Source organism: Panthera uncia, chromosome C2, assembly GCF_023721935.1.
Source record: "Panthera uncia isolate 11264 chromosome C2, Puncia_PCG_1.0, whole genome shotgun sequence".
Taxonomy (NCBI): Eukaryota; Metazoa; Chordata; class Mammalia; order Carnivora; family Felidae; genus Panthera; species Panthera uncia.
In genome coordinates, this window is record NC_064810.1 from 149,092,964 (window position 1) to 149,109,232 (window position 16,269).

Sequence of the window (16,269 nt, forward strand, 5' to 3'; positions counted from 1 at the left end):
CCACATACACAGTATGTCGGATGGTGGTAAGTGAGGGAAAGAAAAATGGAGCAGGGAAGAGGGATGAGGAGTTTGGTGGGAGAGGGTCATGATTTTAAGCATCAGGAAGCCTCATCCATCAGGTGGCTTTTAAGCCCAAACCTGAAGGGAATGAGCCCGGTGATTGGGGGAGGGGGGGATGGCCCAGGGAAAGGGAGCGGCACATACAAAGGCCCCGAGGAGGGAACAGCAGGGAGGAGACCAGCGTGGCTGGAAGAGCAGGAGGAGAATGGAGTCAGGGGGATGGAAAGGTTCTGCGTACAGAACCCGGAGACCGGCTTGGGTGCGGAGGAAAGGGGCAGAAGAACCCAAGGATGTCTCCCCACATGTGAGGGCGGCCCAGGCATTGGAGCTGAGGCTGAGAGATTTGGGGGGCCCTCCCTTCCCCAAGACCACAGCTGGTGGGGGAACAGTTCCCTCTGGGACCGCTGAAGTCATGGGGCCCGCCCACCTGTCATCTGGTCCCCGCTCCACCCACCCCACTGCTGCCCCACCCCCCACCCTGGCCGGTAGCAATCCCTGCCCCCAGCCCACCCCTTATCCAGACAGCAGGGGAAGGGGCTGATGCAGGTACCCCTCCGTCTCTCCTTTCGGCTCAGAGCCCCCTCAGGGTGCCAAGGGCTAGGTGATCCCCTCTTGTTTACTGACCCCGGCAAGCTACCTCAGGCTCCCATCCCTGGCCTCTACCTCCCTCACAGCTGCTCAAGCCCTGGTACTGTCCCCAGGGGTGGTCTGGCCCCTCGCCCACAGAACGCCCCAGTGCCTCCTCACTGCCCTCACAATAACCCCCTCAGCTCCAAGAAGGCCCCAACTTCCTGCCAGCCGTGCCTGCACAGGCCATCCCCACCTCCAGGAGCCACGTTCCCGTCGAGGCAGCTGGCACATTGCAGAGCAGTTGGTAATGATCACGGCTGCCTGGCCCACCACGCGATGGGCTCCTGGACCGCGGGGCTCTGCTGGCCCAGGCTGGGTGGCTCCGAACTGTGTCAATGAACCAAGGGAAACCCAGCCTCTGCCTCTTGGAAACTTTCTTCAGGAGGCAGAGGCGGTTCCTCTAAATCTTGAAGCACAACACTGAGTTCATTTCCTGCTTCTCGAAGGTACCAGCTACGTGTCCCCGAACACATTACTTAACCTCTCTGTGTTTCCGTTTCCTCGCCTGTAAAATGGGGATAATGATACTTTCCTCGTCGGGTTGTTGGTTGTGTTAAAAGGAGCGTTCCAGCCCGGGGCTGGCACATTGTCAAGGCCTCAAGAAGGGGGGGGCTGGCTGTTACTGCAGTGATGAGAGTTCAGTGCGTGGACAAGGCAGAGCAGGAACAGCAGAGGCAAAGGCCCCGAGACATGAGAGCCCTGAGTGTTGGCGGGAATGCGTGTACTTGGCCCTCGCGGAGGGAGAGCGCTTCCGGCGGTGACACGGGCTGGAAGGTGTCAGGCTGGGTGGTGTCACCCCCACCTCGGCCTCCCCTGCCCCCAGGTGCCTCCTAGAGCTGTGAGTCTGCCTAGAGCCTGAGGCGGGCCCGGCTGTTTCTGAGGGCCAGGCCAGCGGGTCGCGGGTGGTGAGCTGAAGAGGGAGCTAGGGCCGCAGGTATCCCCGAGGGGCTGGGCCGTGGACGAGCGAGCACCCACTGGGAGCCGGGGTGCAGCCAGAGCTGGCAGCCCGGTGGGGGGGGGGGGTGCCCGGGGCTGCAAGAGTCAGAAAGCAGGGCGCCCCTCCTGGCCAGAGGGTCTTTCCAGCCCAAACACTGGGCACCCCGATCTGTGTGCCTCCCCAGGTCTTCACGGGGATCTTCACGGCAGAGATGACCTTCAAGATCATCGCTCTGGACCCCTACTACTACTTCCAGCAGGGTTGGAACATCTTCGACAGCGTCATTGTCATCCTGAGCCTCATGGAGCTGGGCCTGTCCCGCATGGGCAACCTATCAGTGCTGCGCTCCTTCCGCCTGGTACCCGGCTGGGCCCGCTGCAGGGGGGTGGGGTGAGGGCCCGGGGCACTGCGGCCACCCCCCCCTCCCCCGAGGTCACCACTCAGTTTCCCCTGCTCGGACCCATCGTGCTTTCGCCCAACAGCTATTTGCTGGGTACCCCAGCGCTGGTGACGTGGGGGGTCCGGAGAGGGGCAAGATCAGAGAGGTTCCTCTGGGGGGACTATTGGGGTGGCGTCCTGACGACTTGCAAAGCTCTTTGTGGCTCACCGTGCCTCCTTTAGTCCTCATAGAATCCCAGGACAGGAGCTAGTATTACTGCATACCCATTTCACAGATGAGGAGAGCAAGGCTTAAGTGAAACGAATTTCCCAAAGCCACGTGGCAAGGAGCAGGTGGGAGCCGGGTCTGCCGACAGCTCCCCTGCCTCCTGGTTTCAGAGTCAGCATGTGGGAACCTCTAATGCACATACAAATCATCTGGGGATCTTGTGAAACCACAGACACTCGTTTAGTAGGTCTAGGGTGATGCCAAACTGCTGGTCTGTGGACCACTCTGAGTGCAGAATGCCGGAGACGTCCACGCAGGGGGCTGGAGGAGATCAGGGAAGGCTTCCTGGAAGAGGTCTGGGCAATGTTGGGTTCACTGGGGGCTTGGAAGGCAGGATGGTAGGGGCAGTCGAGAAAGTGGAAGCTATGAGTTCTAACCCCGACTCCACTGCCACGATCCAATGGACGCAGACAAGTTGCTGCACCCTTCAGGGTTGGCTTCTTCATCTGTCAGAGGAGGTGAGTGCCGGCCTCATGTGGTTATTGGGAGCTCTGAGTGAGGTGAGCCATCCTAAGCCCCGGCCTGGCACAGCAGGTATCCAGCAAGCGCTAAACGCCTGCCCCCTTTCTCCGTGAGAACTGAGAGGAGAGAAGGTTGGAGGCAGTTGGGCAAATCAGAGATGGTTTGACCTGATGAGGATGAGTCTGGAAGAGGAAGGACATTCCAAGCTGGAGGAATCTACTGGGAAGTTCCTGGAAGTGAGCCTGAGTCGGAAGCCGGTGTAGGGACGGAGAGCAGGGCTGATGGGGGGCGGGGGGTGATCTGGACATGGTGACCTGACTCCCAGAGCAGCGCCCAGGGCGGTTGCCCTCGGGCTGTAGAGAGGAACAGCAGTGTGCGCTCTTGGGGACACGTGCCCACAAGCTCCCTGGGTTTTCAGGCGGGAGCTAGTGGGGCAAGGGTGTCCGTGGGCAGCGGGAACCAGAGCCCCTCACAATGACGCCTCCCTCCCCAGCTGCGTGTCTTCAAGCTGGCCAAGTCGTGGCCCACGCTGAACACCCTCATCAAGATCATCGGGAACTCAGTGGGGGCGCTGGGGAACCTGACGCTGGTGCTGGCCATCATCGTGTTCATCTTCGCCGTGGTGGGCATGCAGCTCTTTGGCAAGAACTACTCAGAGCTGAGGCACCGCATCAGCGACTCGGGCCTGCTGCCTCGCTGGCACATGATGGACTTCTTCCACGCCTTTCTCATCATCTTCCGCATCCTCTGTGGGGAGTGGATCGAGACCATGTGGGACTGCATGGAGGTGTCCGGCCAGTCACTGTGCCTGCTGGTCTTCTTGCTTGTTATGGTCATTGGCAACCTTGTGGTAAGCTGGCCACACATACACCACACACACACTCACCCGCCCGGTCACCCGTCTGTCCATTCACTTGGCCTTCCTCCCGTCCGTCCACTCGTTCACTCGGCCTTCCATCAAACTATCCGTCTACCCATCCGTCTCGCATCGTCCCTTTACCCATCCATCCATCCCCCTGTTCGTTACCTATCCTTTCGTCTGTCTCCTCATCCACCACCTCTGTACCCATTTACTCATCCCCCTACGCGCTGATCACCAGTCCATCGATTCACTTATCCGCTCATTCTTCCATCCCTCTGCCCGTCCACACACCTCCCGATCCAGCCACCCATCTACTTACCAGTCACCCACCCGCCAACTCGCCCATCCACTTGTCCACCTCTCTGTCGCTCTGTCTACCCAGTTACCAGTCCTATCTATTCATTCACTCCTCCGGCCATCCCCACTTCCTCATTCTTTTACCCCCCCACTTCTCTGCCCATCCAAACCCATCCATCAACCCCTCTTCGTTCCTAAACACACACGCACACCCCTACCTATCCGTCCATCCACCTGTCCATCCATCTGTCCATCCATCCATCGCCCACACTCTTACTCTCTTACCTGTCCCTCCACTCATTAATCCACCCCCACATCCATCTGGCAACGCACTCGTCCATTCACTCATTCACCAGTCCTATCCATCCGCCCATTTTCCATCCAGCTCTCTCCTTACTCACTCACTGATCCACCCATCCCTTCACATCACTTTTCATTTGTTTTTTCCTTCAATCACCCACCTCTTTACCTGCTTATTTATTGTATACTCGTCTTGTATCCATTAACTTATTTATTTATTCATCTACCCGCTATTATATTAGTTATTTACGACCAATGATGTATCACATCGTTTTTCAGTTCAGCTTAACAGCCATTTACTGAGCCCCTGCTGCATACAAAATATTGTGGCAGATGCCGTTGGGCATGCAGAGGTGAATGTGGCCCTGACATTGCTCACCAACGGGAGAGTGGGGAAGTGGAGAGTTCAAACAGGCCGGAAATAACTGTCAATCTGGTTAGAAGGATCAGAAGCATTAAGGAAGAGCCCGTGGGCACTGATCCCCTCCAGCAGGGGAAATCAAGGAGGGCTTCCTAGAGGAGGATTTGGAGCAGACCTGACAGGTGATGCTAGAGTGGGAAGGAGCAGAGGGAGTAAAGCACAGCTGTAGCAGGTGGTGGCTCAGGTAAGGCAGGGCCCATGGGAGCTCGTATGTCATCCTGGGTAGCTATGCTGGCAGTCCCTGCTACCCTGTCATGAGGGACGCAGGCCTTTGTTCCCATGTCCACCTGTCTGTCCTAGAACATGTGCTTCTTGCCTTGTATCTTTAAATGTGGGGGATTCTGGAGTTGAGGGAGATCAAAAATCCAAATGCCAGAGAATGAGCTCTTGGAAGAGGCGAGTGAGTGGTTCAGGAAGAAGTCACTGTCCACTGCGGACATGAAGCTACCTGCCTGAGCACATAGGTGGTCCGTACGTGCTCAGACATCACACCCGCACGGCCTGACTCCTGCTGTGTGGGCCGTGTAGACTCACAGTGTAGGGCTTGTGGTTGGCTCAAGTACCGTGGGCTGTAGGCTCCAGAGCCCTTCCCCAAGCCTGCCCGCTTTCTCCTCCAGTGTGCCCTAACCATGCAAGGGTGGGCCCGGTTCAGGTTGGGATCGGGCTTCCCCCTGCCCCACAGGTGGAGCCCAGAGAGGGGGCAGGGCATCGGTGCACAGTGCACCCCCCTCCTTTCCTTCTGCTGGCCGCCCCTCAGGATGGAGCCTCACTGAGCCCTGGCCCAGCCCCGGGGCCACCAGACTGTGTATTCCAAGGAGGACGCGGGTATGCCAGGCTCTCAGCCGGGGCCAGGCCCGCTGCCCTCACGCATACAGCCCTGCGATTTCCTAGCGGATCTGCCTGGGATGAGAAGATTAGAGGCCGCTGGAGGAGGGAAGCTAACGCAGCCCACACAGCCCCCACCCTGGTCGCCTCAGGAATTGGGCCGCTGCCGGGCGTGGGTGGAAGCGAGATTGCCATTGAAATGGGAAGTCATGATCAGGCAGGGGCTGGGGAGCGGCAGCGTGATTGACGGGGAAAGCACTGGAAGAAACCAAGCCTCAGAAGCAGGCAACAAGGGAGGACCTGGCGCCTGGTAAGGGTGGACAGGGCTGCCCAGGCACCCCCCCGCTCGCTGCCCCCCAGCCTAGACTCCAGATACCTGGAGGCGAGGCACGGGGGAGGGCAGGGGGTCCGGGCTGGGCAACTGGGAGCAGAAGCAGGCCAGGCCTAGGCCAGTGTGGCCGAGGCCAGGGGCCAGGCCAGAGGTCAGTGTAGACAGCAGCCCTGAATCACATCACGTGCCCCACCCCCCAGGGGTGACATGAAAAGGGCTGCCAGGTGTCAAAAGCGATCATCTCCCCATGTAGAATGCCAGATCCTGCTTCTCAACCTTCCCATACTATCCTTGTGAATGTGCACTCCTTAAAGGCGTGTTTCTGACTCCCGGCGCTCCAACTTGACTGCTGCTTTCTTCAGAATTCTCATCCCTAGCTCTCGGACTGGCACGAGGCATGTCTTAGGGGCTTGTGAGAAGCCAGAGAGGGGCCCAGAGTGGGTTACTAGTGAGAACTGCACACGCATCGTCACACAGCTCCCTGCCGAGGGGGCCCCCGTTGAGGGAACTCCCTTCTGGGGGCAGCTGGGAGGAAAAAGCACCAAGCCCCAGGTGGGGAGGTTGTGTCTCTGGCCTGTCAGCCTGACGACACGTGTGGGAACAAGCCCACCACCCTTTTCCCTTACCCTCCACGAGGTTGGGAAATGGACCCACGGCCACCCCCTTGTCACTCAGCAAAAGTGCTCTCTTTTTTTTTTTTAACAAAAGCTAAAGCTTTGCACTTGCAGGGTGGTTTAACAGCGAGCAATAGTCCAGACCATGCAAAGAGAGACGGGTTTTGCACACCTCACTTAAGGAGTCTCTTAAGGACACAGGTAGAGTGTGTTCCACAGCAGAAGCCCCAGATTTTCAGGTGTCGAGCCAGTTCAGGGGCCCATCACCAGCCCCTCCTTCGCCAACAGATGTAGAAGTCCCTTCCCGGGAAAGTCTCCGGGAATTCTAGACTGCTTCTGGGTGGGATTCTGTCTTGTCCCTGGTGATCCCAGACTGGATCCCACTTCCCAGGGAGCAACGCTGTGCCCCTCCTAACCCCACAGTCCTCCATTACTCCCAAGGTAGCAAGGCTCTGTCTGCAGGCCCCGTCTGGAGGAAGCCATGGTTCTCCCATTGACCCTGGGCCTGAATGCCTTCAACTCAGACTGTATCCGAGCCCTTGGGAAAAGGGATGGGAATTGGTCTTTCATTTATAGCCAAACTCACTATGTTCAAGACACCTGGAGCGTTAGGATGAGGGCCCAGGGCTCGCGCCCAGAGCTGTTTGCCGCGGCAGTCCTTAAGGTCTTTCGGCCTCAGTTTCCCCATAACGGACCCGAGGCCGAATGCCTCTGGTGTGGTGCCCGCCCCGATGAGCCGGATCTGTTGCCTCCACAGGTCCTGAACCTCTTCCTGGCTTTGCTGCTCAGCTCCTTCAGTGCAGACAACCTCACGGCCCCCGACGACGACGGGGAGATGAACAACCTCCAGCTGGCCCTGGCACGCATCCAGCGTGGCCTGCGCTTCCTCAAGCGGACCACCTGGGACTTCTGCTGTGGGCTCCTTCAGCGGGGGCCTCAGAAGCCCGCGGCCCTTGCCGCCCACGGCCAGCCGCCCCACTGTGTGGCCACCTCCAGCTCCCCACCCCCACCGCCCCCAGAGCCAGAGAAGGCGCCTCCGGCCCGCAAGGAGACACGGTTTGAGGAAGACAAGCGGCCAGGCCAGGGCACCCCGGGGGATACAGAGCCTGTGTGTGTGCCCATTGCCGTGGCTGAGTCAGACACAGATGAGCAAGAGGAGGACGAGGAAAACAGCCTGGGCACAGAGGAAGAGTCCAGTAAGCAGGTGAGTGCCCCCCGCCCACCTGTGCAGCACCTGCGCATACAGGGCCCAGGGCTCTGCTGTCCAGGGATCCCAGCCTCGCTCAGAGCAGCTGCCCCAGCAGGAACGGGATGGAGGTAGACGACAGGCCACTCCCAAAGGGCAGCCTCACACAGGGGTGCTGAGGCCAGCTGTCAACCCTCTCTTCCCAAGCCAGCCCGGAGGGGACCTAGGGACGGGCTGCTGTCCATCATTCATCTGATGCTAGCCGTGAGAGCTGATCGCACGGAAAGGGGAACCAAGGTACGGCAAGAGAGAGGCTTGCTAGGAGTTCCTCATGCACCTGCGACAGAGCCAGACATCCTGGACCCCCGACCAGAATGTCCTAGTGGGGAAGGAGTGCAGTCTCCTGACCTCGCCACTGCCCTTTCCCCTCCTCCCAGGCCCAGGGCTAACTCTGAGATTTAAAAATAAGCCTCCCTGAGATGGCAGGTGTCAGAGACAGCACTATCTTATCTCCCAACCTGTTATTTTTAACACTTAGGACCAGAGTCTGGACAAAAGAGACGGTGCCCCCCGCCCCCTCAGTTTTCCCGTGGCCTGAGCCAGGCTCAGATGGCTTCTCCTTAGGTCTTCAGGTCAGACAGTGAGTGGTTCTCTGTCCGGTTGGGCCCGTCCTGGCTGCTTCATTTAGGCCTGCCCTGAGCGGCTTTGCTGTGAGGAACAACGGTTCCCCGTGTGTAGAAGTGAATCTGAGGCTTCGGGCTAGCTTCCACAGCTTTCTGCCTCCCAGTGGTCCCGGAGGCCAGCTTCCGCCCCTTGAGTCAGACCAGGCTGCGGGACAGTGACAGTATGAGTTGGGAGAAGGCAATGTGGGTGTTGCCAGGACCACGGCTTCCAGTTATCTCCAGGATGCTCCTTTTCCTTTTCCCTTCCTTCTCTTGAGCCTGTTGACTCTGGCTCCCTGGGATGTGTGTGTATGTGTGTGTGTGTGTGTGTGTGTGTGTGTAAGGAGTGCCGTGGGAACTCATGGGAGAAGTCAGCGTATCCTTCCTAAGTGGAGTTGCCAGCACTTTGGAGCTGGGCATCACAGCCCAGCTGCACCCTTCCAGGGAATGGGAGGAGGGGGAGATTTATGCCAGGCTGGCCAGGAGCCTCCCAGCGGCCCACTTCCGGCCCTGGAGGCCCTTGATCTTCAGAGGAGGCCCCATGAAGAGGGCAGGAGGCAGTGTTCCAGTCGCGTAGGCAGGGCCCTGGAAAACACTCTGGCTGGGTGGCTCACGGGCTGGGGGTCTCTTCAGCAGGAATCCCAGCCTGTTTCCGGCAGCCCAGAGGCCCTCCCAAAGCCCAGGGCCTGGAGCCAGGTGTCAGAGACCCCCTCCTCCGAGGCCAGTGTGGCTCAGGCAGACTGGCGGCAGCAGCGGAGAGTGGAGCCCCCGGCCCCAGGGTGCAGTGAGGTAACGCACACCTTTGTCCCTGAAGCCGGCCGGGTGCTGCTGCTTGGACTGGAGCCAGGCCGTGAGAGGCCCTGGCACACGCCTGCATTTGCTGGTGGGAACCGTAGCCGCTGTCACAGGCAGTGTGGGAAACCCGTCGACGGAGGGGAACGTGGGCAGGATGGGGGGAGGGATGGCTTGGGGCCCAGGGCTTCCGGGAAATTCTGGAAGCAGCCAGCCGAGACCCCTGATGCAGGACTAACCCTACACCTCCCTGTGTTCACCCCTCCTCACTCGGTTCCTGTGCTTTGCTCCTCTCTGCCAAACGTTTGTCCTATGAATTACCCCATCCCAGGGAACTTCAGGGGGCCCTGAGAACAAGTTCTTGGCACATTGCCCACCCTCCTTGACACTGGCAGGAGCCCTCTGGTTTGCCACAGACCCCACTTGCCTGACTTCATTCCAGCACCTGCCTGGCCCCTGTAAGCATTGGAGTCGGCAACCCCTGAGCTAAGGGACCATGGCTCTGCCCATTACGCCCCCGACCCTGCACACCCACCCCCACTCACCACGGAAGGGGGAGGTCAGGCGTTCAGAGACAGCGCTCCGTGGCTCTGGCCCTGCAGCCTGGCCCTGGCCGGCAGTTGTGACTTGCCCCAGCAGAGCACTGCCCATTTTGCCGGGTCCCTGTCACGGGATGGGCTCGTGGGAGGCCTCGCGATCATGGTCATCTCTGGAGCACGAGCGCCCGCTACGGTCTTCACCTGACGGTGCGGGTCGCACTTCTCCCCTGGAGGGTCTGACGCAGAAAGGCACCTGGAAACAGGAGGGGCACAAAAGTCGCAGAGAAGGGGGGGGGCTCTCGTACTGGAATGTTGAAACGTCATCCTTTCCTCAAATCAGTTCGTGGTGGGACCCATCAAAGGGAGAGAGAAGTGGGCTGGGTTTTCCTGGGAGAAGGACCCCTCATCTCACCTGCGGCGGGATCCTGAAGGCTTGGCTCCCACCGGATGCCCCGCGGACTTTACGCAGCTCCGGTGTCTGAAGAAGTAGCACAGGGACCTCCTTGGGCTCGTGCCTTTCCCAGCTCCGCTGCGTAGTGAAGCTGGGGGCAGAAGGAGGAAGCCCTCCAAGGCACAGGGACCCCAAAAGGGCCACGGCTCCACCCTACACCCGGGCCCTCTCGACTTTCCCACCAGCGTCCAGCCCTTCCCCATCACAAACACCAAAACTTAAGAGGACTTTGAGAAACCAGAGGAATGAGTCATGGGAGGAAGGGAAGAGAAGGCAGCTTCAGGAGCAGAGGCAGGCCCGGGAACTCAAACCAGCTCATCTCCAGGCGGAGCTGGAGATGCGGGCTTGCCCCCGTAGCTGGCGGCGTAGATGGGATCCGAAGCCACTGAAGGCTTCCCTTCCTTCTCAGAAGCCCCTGCCTCGGCCGTGCCATGGCTGTCTGTAGAGCGGGCTCCTAGAAGCAGAGTCTGAGACAGGCTTCCTGTGCAAATGATTTACCGAGGGAGCGCCCTCAGAGAAGCCGATAGGGAAAGAAATGGGAGAAGCAGGGTGAGGCCAAGGAAGAAGCTGCGAAAGGCCAGTGCTGGATTCAGGCCTCAGCCTGGTCCGCTGGGAGCCCTGGAGCATGAGCTGCACATGGCCTTGTCCCACCCCAAGGCAAGGGGCTGGCCTTTTGTGTTCCCATAGCGGTGCAACACTGTCAGCCGCCCCTGGCTTGGGCCGTAGCCCCCACGCCATTACCAGGGACGGCCGCCCCCGGCTGAAGACCGTGCTCTGGAGAAGGAGCCAGCTAAGCAGCCGGCGTTCACGGTGCCGTGGCTAAGAGGGAACTGGGCAGGGCACCAGCAGGCTCCACTACTGCGCCCCTGCACGCTGGAACCCACACGAGACTAACACAGACACTCACAAGGGCAGGCTGCGTGCACATGCCCGGCTGTAATCAGGTTATGCAAGGTCAGGGCAGCAGAACCCCGCCCAGCCGGGCAGGGACGTTCCCGATCTTTTCTTGCTTTTACTCCAGACCCTCCCTGTGAACTGGGTGAGAAGTGCGGGCTGGGTTGCTGGCCTGTTCTCTGCGTGTCTGACCTCACACCTGTATGTGCCTGTGCTCCTGGTCCTGACTCTGTTCCCCTTGTGGCACATCTGTTGGCTCTGTGTGCCAAGCCACTACCGTGTATCCTTGGCCGGATGTGTCGGTGTTGCTGCCCGTGTCCGTTTGTTCCCGGCTGGATGCATTTCCCGTCCCCAGTGCCTTCCCTCCCCACACACCCCCTGCACCACACACTAGACTCCAGCGCAGACTCAGGACCCCCGAGGGGCCTCAGTTCAGCCCGGGGCAGGTCCCCACCCACCCGTCCACCCTGGGCTCAGATTTCCAGGGTGTGTAATGGAAAGTAGTCTGGGCACCTTCCCTTAGGGAGCCCCCGGCTGCCCCAGACTCCGGGCTCCAGGCTGGAGGCTTCCTCATGGCCCTCACCCACCCCACCCCACACCCCTGCCCACAGACTCAGGAGGACAGTTACTCGGAAGGGAGCACAGCAGACATGACCAACACTGCTGACCTCCTGGAGCAGATCCCTGACCTGGGTGAGGATGTCAAGGACCCAGAGGACTGCTTCACCGAAGGTACTGCCCGGCGCGGCCCTTCGCCCCGGCCTCTGCCCCACCCAGAGGGGCAGGACGACCAGTAGCAATTTGGGGCCAGGGGCCATGTGGCACCGCACCCTGTCCCTGATGCTTGCCCTCTCTACCCCATTCCTCGTGACCCCAGGGCCCCTCCTCGTGCCCAGGACTTGAATCACGGCAAGTCTGCCCGCGGAGTGCTGGGCTGGGCAGTGTGGGTCAGCGGCACCGAGGACCGGCGACGTTGCGTTGGTAGTCGTAGTGACACTGTGTTGGTAGCACGGCAGGGACGCCATCGTCTTCACCTGTGCCCCCAGGTGGGCACGGTGCCCGGCACGCCGTGGGCCTTCTGTAAATACCTGTGGGTGTGACTTGTGGCCGTGCTGGTCGCCGGCCTCTGTAACTCTACGGATGGGTGGTGTATTCGCAAGGCGGCTGGGGCTAAAATGAGAGCTCACCCTCCACGTGGCCTGTCATCTGGGGCTTTCAGTGAGCGGTCTGCCCTTCCCAAGGTTCAAAAACTGCAAACATGGACAAGGCCCAGGGACAGAGCGCCCCAGAGCACCCCAGGGGTTCGGGAATATTTCCCCAGGGGGAGAGTTTCCCAGATGAGCAGAGGAGAAGCAGGAGCCCATCCCAGCCCCAGCCTTCCCCCCACCCCAGACCTGCCAGGCCCTTTAGCCACTCACTGGGTGCCCAGTCCACGCGGCCTTTCCCTGGAGTTCCTGCTGAGCGTGGGCCCCGAGGACGGCACCACGGTGCTTCCTGCCGTCCACCACCCCCGCCCGCCCCGTTCTTTACTCCACATCATACCCTCTTTCTCTCAGTCACTCCTTCCACCATCCGACCTTCCGCCATCGGGCGTGGGCATTGGCAGGCCCCGGCCTGGGCCTGACCCCTCCCCCTCCCCACCCCCCGCAGGCTGCGTCCGGCGCTGTCCTTGCTGCGCCGTGGACACCACGCAGGCCCCGGGGAAGGTCTGGTGGCGGCTGCGCAAGACCTGCTATCGCATCGTGGAGCACAGCTGGTTCGAGACATTCATCATCTTCATGATCCTGCTCAGCAGCGGAGCACTGGTACCCTCCTGGGGATGCAGGGTTGGGCAGGGAGGGATGGAGGAGGGGAGGAGGGCGGGGAAGGGAAGTCTCCCGCTGGAGAGGCTGGGGAGGAGACCGGAAACTGGGGCAGAGCCTCTGCTGAAGATGTGCTTCCCCCGCCCCCCCCAGGAGCGGGAGTCAGCCCACAAACTCCCAACACCACGGCACGTACGGAGGTCAGAGCAGGAAGGGCTCACAGAGGTCATCTTTCCAGACCCCCGTGTTCCACAAAAGGGGGGTGATTTGCCCCCAGTTCACAGCACCCAGCTGGCATAGGTCGCAGGTCACCAGCCTCCTACCCCCCAAGCTCCAGTGACACACCCAGCTGCAAACAGCCCCGTCAGGCCGTTTCAGTGCAGTTAACAATGCTGGCTGATGTGACACTGGTAGTTTTACTTATTCCCCGTCTTCTAGGGCGAGAGGCCATGCTCTGCAGGCTACACAGTATCACCTTGGATCCTGACAATAGCCCTTTGTAAAAACGTTAAATAACTTGCCTAAGGTCCCACCTCACTCAGCAGCAGACGTGGTATTTGAACCCAGGCGGTCAGATTCCAGAGTCCTTTGTCTTGAGCTTCTGTTCGTTCAAGAGGCCTTTTCTAAGCTCTCCTTGTATCTAGGCCTATGAGCCATGGGGGGCAGCAAGAGGAGGAGACCCCAACCCCAGCCTCGGTGGCTCAGAGTCTAGTTGGGGAAACCAGATTCAGTAGGTTTGGGGTAGAGATCAGCTCCAGAGAGACAACGGAACAAGAATGGAGTAAATGGCTGGGAGGTCAGGAGGACTGGAGCGGTCAGGAAGATTCCCTGGAGACAGCAAGTGCAGCTGGACTGTGGAGGACAAGGAGGTTTGACCAAGCACCTGATTCTGACCTCTCAGTCCTTCTAGGAGGAGATGGGACAGCCCCGGAGAGAGTTCTAGAAGATGCTGGTGAGCAGGGAGACAGGTGGTCAAGCAGGCAGAAGAGATAGTAACTTTCCTGGCCCCAGGGAGGAAGCGCTTGATATTGCTGGGGAGGTGAGAACCCCATGGATGAGTAGCAAACAGGGAATGCTTTGAACTGTAGAGCGAGAGAGAGGGGCACTTTGACCCAAGGCTATGTGCCTCCACTCTGTGCTGCCTCCTGCAGGGGCAGGCCATGGGGAGGCACTGCGGCTGTCACTCCTAAATCTCTGGGCCCACCCCATTCTGTACTGCCCTCCCCTGTCCCAGAGTGGGCCTGGAGCCATGACTTGCAGGCTGCATGCTGTTTTACCATCGGCAGCTAGAGCCAAATCTCTGTAGGCTTCAGAGAAGGATGATTTGACAATATGTTAACGAGTTTTGTTTTTAAACAGCCACAAACAAGGGCAGCCAGAGCCATGTAGTCTGGGCTGTGGAGGAAAAACTCAGCCTGGCATAAGTGAGGAGGAGGTTTGGCAAGCAAATGGTGAATCTAATCAGGGTAGACAGCCAAGCACAGTTTAAAAAAAAACCACGTCGATGATATATTGAGAAAAAGAAGTCTGAGTGTGTTATTTAAAGTTATAAACTTGTTTAACAGAAAGCAAACTATATATCCCTTCCAAACTGTTGGAGGGAATTTTCTTTTAAAGAAAACAGAGCTCTTACAGCAAAAGATAGGAGAAAAAAGAAGGAACAAGGAAACATGAAACCAGGAAACAGAAAATAATATGGCAGAGGCAAAATCAAATATGTGCTTTAATAATAACAGTAACTGGATAAAATTCATCTTTTAAAAGGAAAGGACTGGGGCGCCTGGGTGGCGCAGTCGGTTAAGCGTCCGACTTCAGCCAGGTCACGATCTCGCGGTCTGTGAGTTCGAGCCCTGCGTCAGGCTCTGGGCTGATGGCTCGGAGCCTGGAGCCTGTTTCCGATTCTGTGTCTCCCTCTCTCTCTGCCCCTCCCCCGTTCATGCTCTGTCTCTCTCTGTCCCAAAAATAAATAAATAAACGTTGAAAAAAAAAAAAAAAAAAAAGGAAAGGACTCTGAATGGATTTCTTTTAATACTTATTTATCTATTTTGAGAGAGAGAGAGCACAAGCAGGGGAGGGGCAGAGAGAGAATCCCAAGCAGGCTCCATGCTGTCAATGCAGAGCCCTACCCGGGGCTTGATCTCATGAATAATGAATTCACAACCTGAGCCAAAATCAAGAGTCAGATGCTTAACTGACTGAGCCTTCCAGGTGCCCCTGAATGGATTTAAGACAAAAACAGGGGCGCCTGGGTGGTTCAGTAGGTTAAGCATCCGACTCCAGCTCAGGTCATGATCTCACAGTCCATGAGTTCAAGCCCTGCGTCGGGCTCTGTGCTGACAGCTCACAGCCTGGAGCCTGCTTCCGATTCTATGTCTCCCTCTCTCTCTGCCCCTTCCCTGCTCATGCTCTGTCTCTCTCTGTCTCAAAAATAAATAAAAACATTTAAGAGCAAAATAAAAAAAAAAACCTTCCACTATGTTTTTAAATGACAAACCAAAATGGTGTCACTCAGAAATATTAAATGTAAAATAATAAGATATATCAGGCAAATGTAAATACAATGACTACAAAACTAGAGTGTTTTTGTTTGTTAACATTAAACAAGGTTTAACTCAACATAAGAAACTTGAGATAAAACCAAGCAGATCCAAGCTATAATTAAAAAAAACTATTATAAATATATTTTTGCTTGGGATTGCATAGCACTTATATCAAACAAAAACCATTAGAATAAAAAGACAAGAAAAAAGTGGCAACAGTGTAACAGTACAGGGAGATTTTACCACACTTCTATTAGTTCTTGACAAATCACATAGAAAGAACAAAACAATGAGAGATCTAAAATATATGTATATATAATTTTATCTAACCTAATAATAGAAATAATAACATTTAAATAGCACCCATTATGTACCAGACCCTGTTGTAAGCATTTTACAAAGATTCATTCATTTGATTCTCACAATAACCCTAAGAGATAAGTACTAGTGTTAAGTCTATTTTACAGATAATGAAAGTGCTAGATATGGCAAAAATATAAATAAAAAAACAATAACAACAACAATCCTTAAAAGTGTAAAAGTCATTCTTAAACTTTGGGTCAAACAGAAAATAGTTTGGTGGTAGGTTCATCAGTGTTCATTATATTAATAAGTAAATAAGTAAAATATAGAGGCTACTCATGGACCGAAGATGACAGTGCGTTGTAAGTCAGAGATTATGATTCAACCAATTCTGTCCGCTTGAGATCTAGAAAAATAAGAAAAAAAAATAGAAGGAGAGAAAAAAAGCTGGCTGGGGGAATAAAAAACTAGAAAATAATAATACTGAGAGTATGCTTATGGGATGCAGCCAAAGCTGTAATAAGAGGAAAATTCATAGACTTAAACACTTTTATTATTAAATAGAAAGAATGTAAATTGATTAATTATTTAACTCAAGAAATTACAAACATAACAACAAAATCATCTTAAGGAAAATGAGGAAATAATTAATAAAATTTTAAAAACAAATTAATCAGAAAATAAATAATAA

At 56.6% G+C, this 16,269-nt stretch overlaps 1 protein-coding gene across 1 annotated transcript in view; it reads left to right on the forward strand.

The window, feature by feature from the left end:
• Nucleotides 1-16,269, forward strand: part of SCN5A (sodium voltage-gated channel alpha subunit 5) — a 94,599-nt gene that overhangs the window by 56,253 nt on the left and 22,077 nt on the right. Inside the window, exons 15-21 of the mRNA XM_049628989.1 lie at nt 1,815-1,988; nt 3,253-3,609; nt 7,167-7,613; nt 7,803-7,892; nt 8,891-9,046; nt 11,545-11,665; nt 12,584-12,738. Of these exons, the coding sequence (XP_049484946.1) occupies nt 1,815-1,988; nt 3,253-3,609; nt 7,167-7,613; nt 7,803-7,892; nt 8,891-9,046; nt 11,545-11,665; nt 12,584-12,738 (1,500 nt within the window). The remainder of the gene's footprint in view (nt 1-1,814; nt 1,989-3,252; nt 3,610-7,166; nt 7,614-7,802; nt 7,893-8,890; nt 9,047-11,544; nt 11,666-12,583; nt 12,739-16,269) is intronic.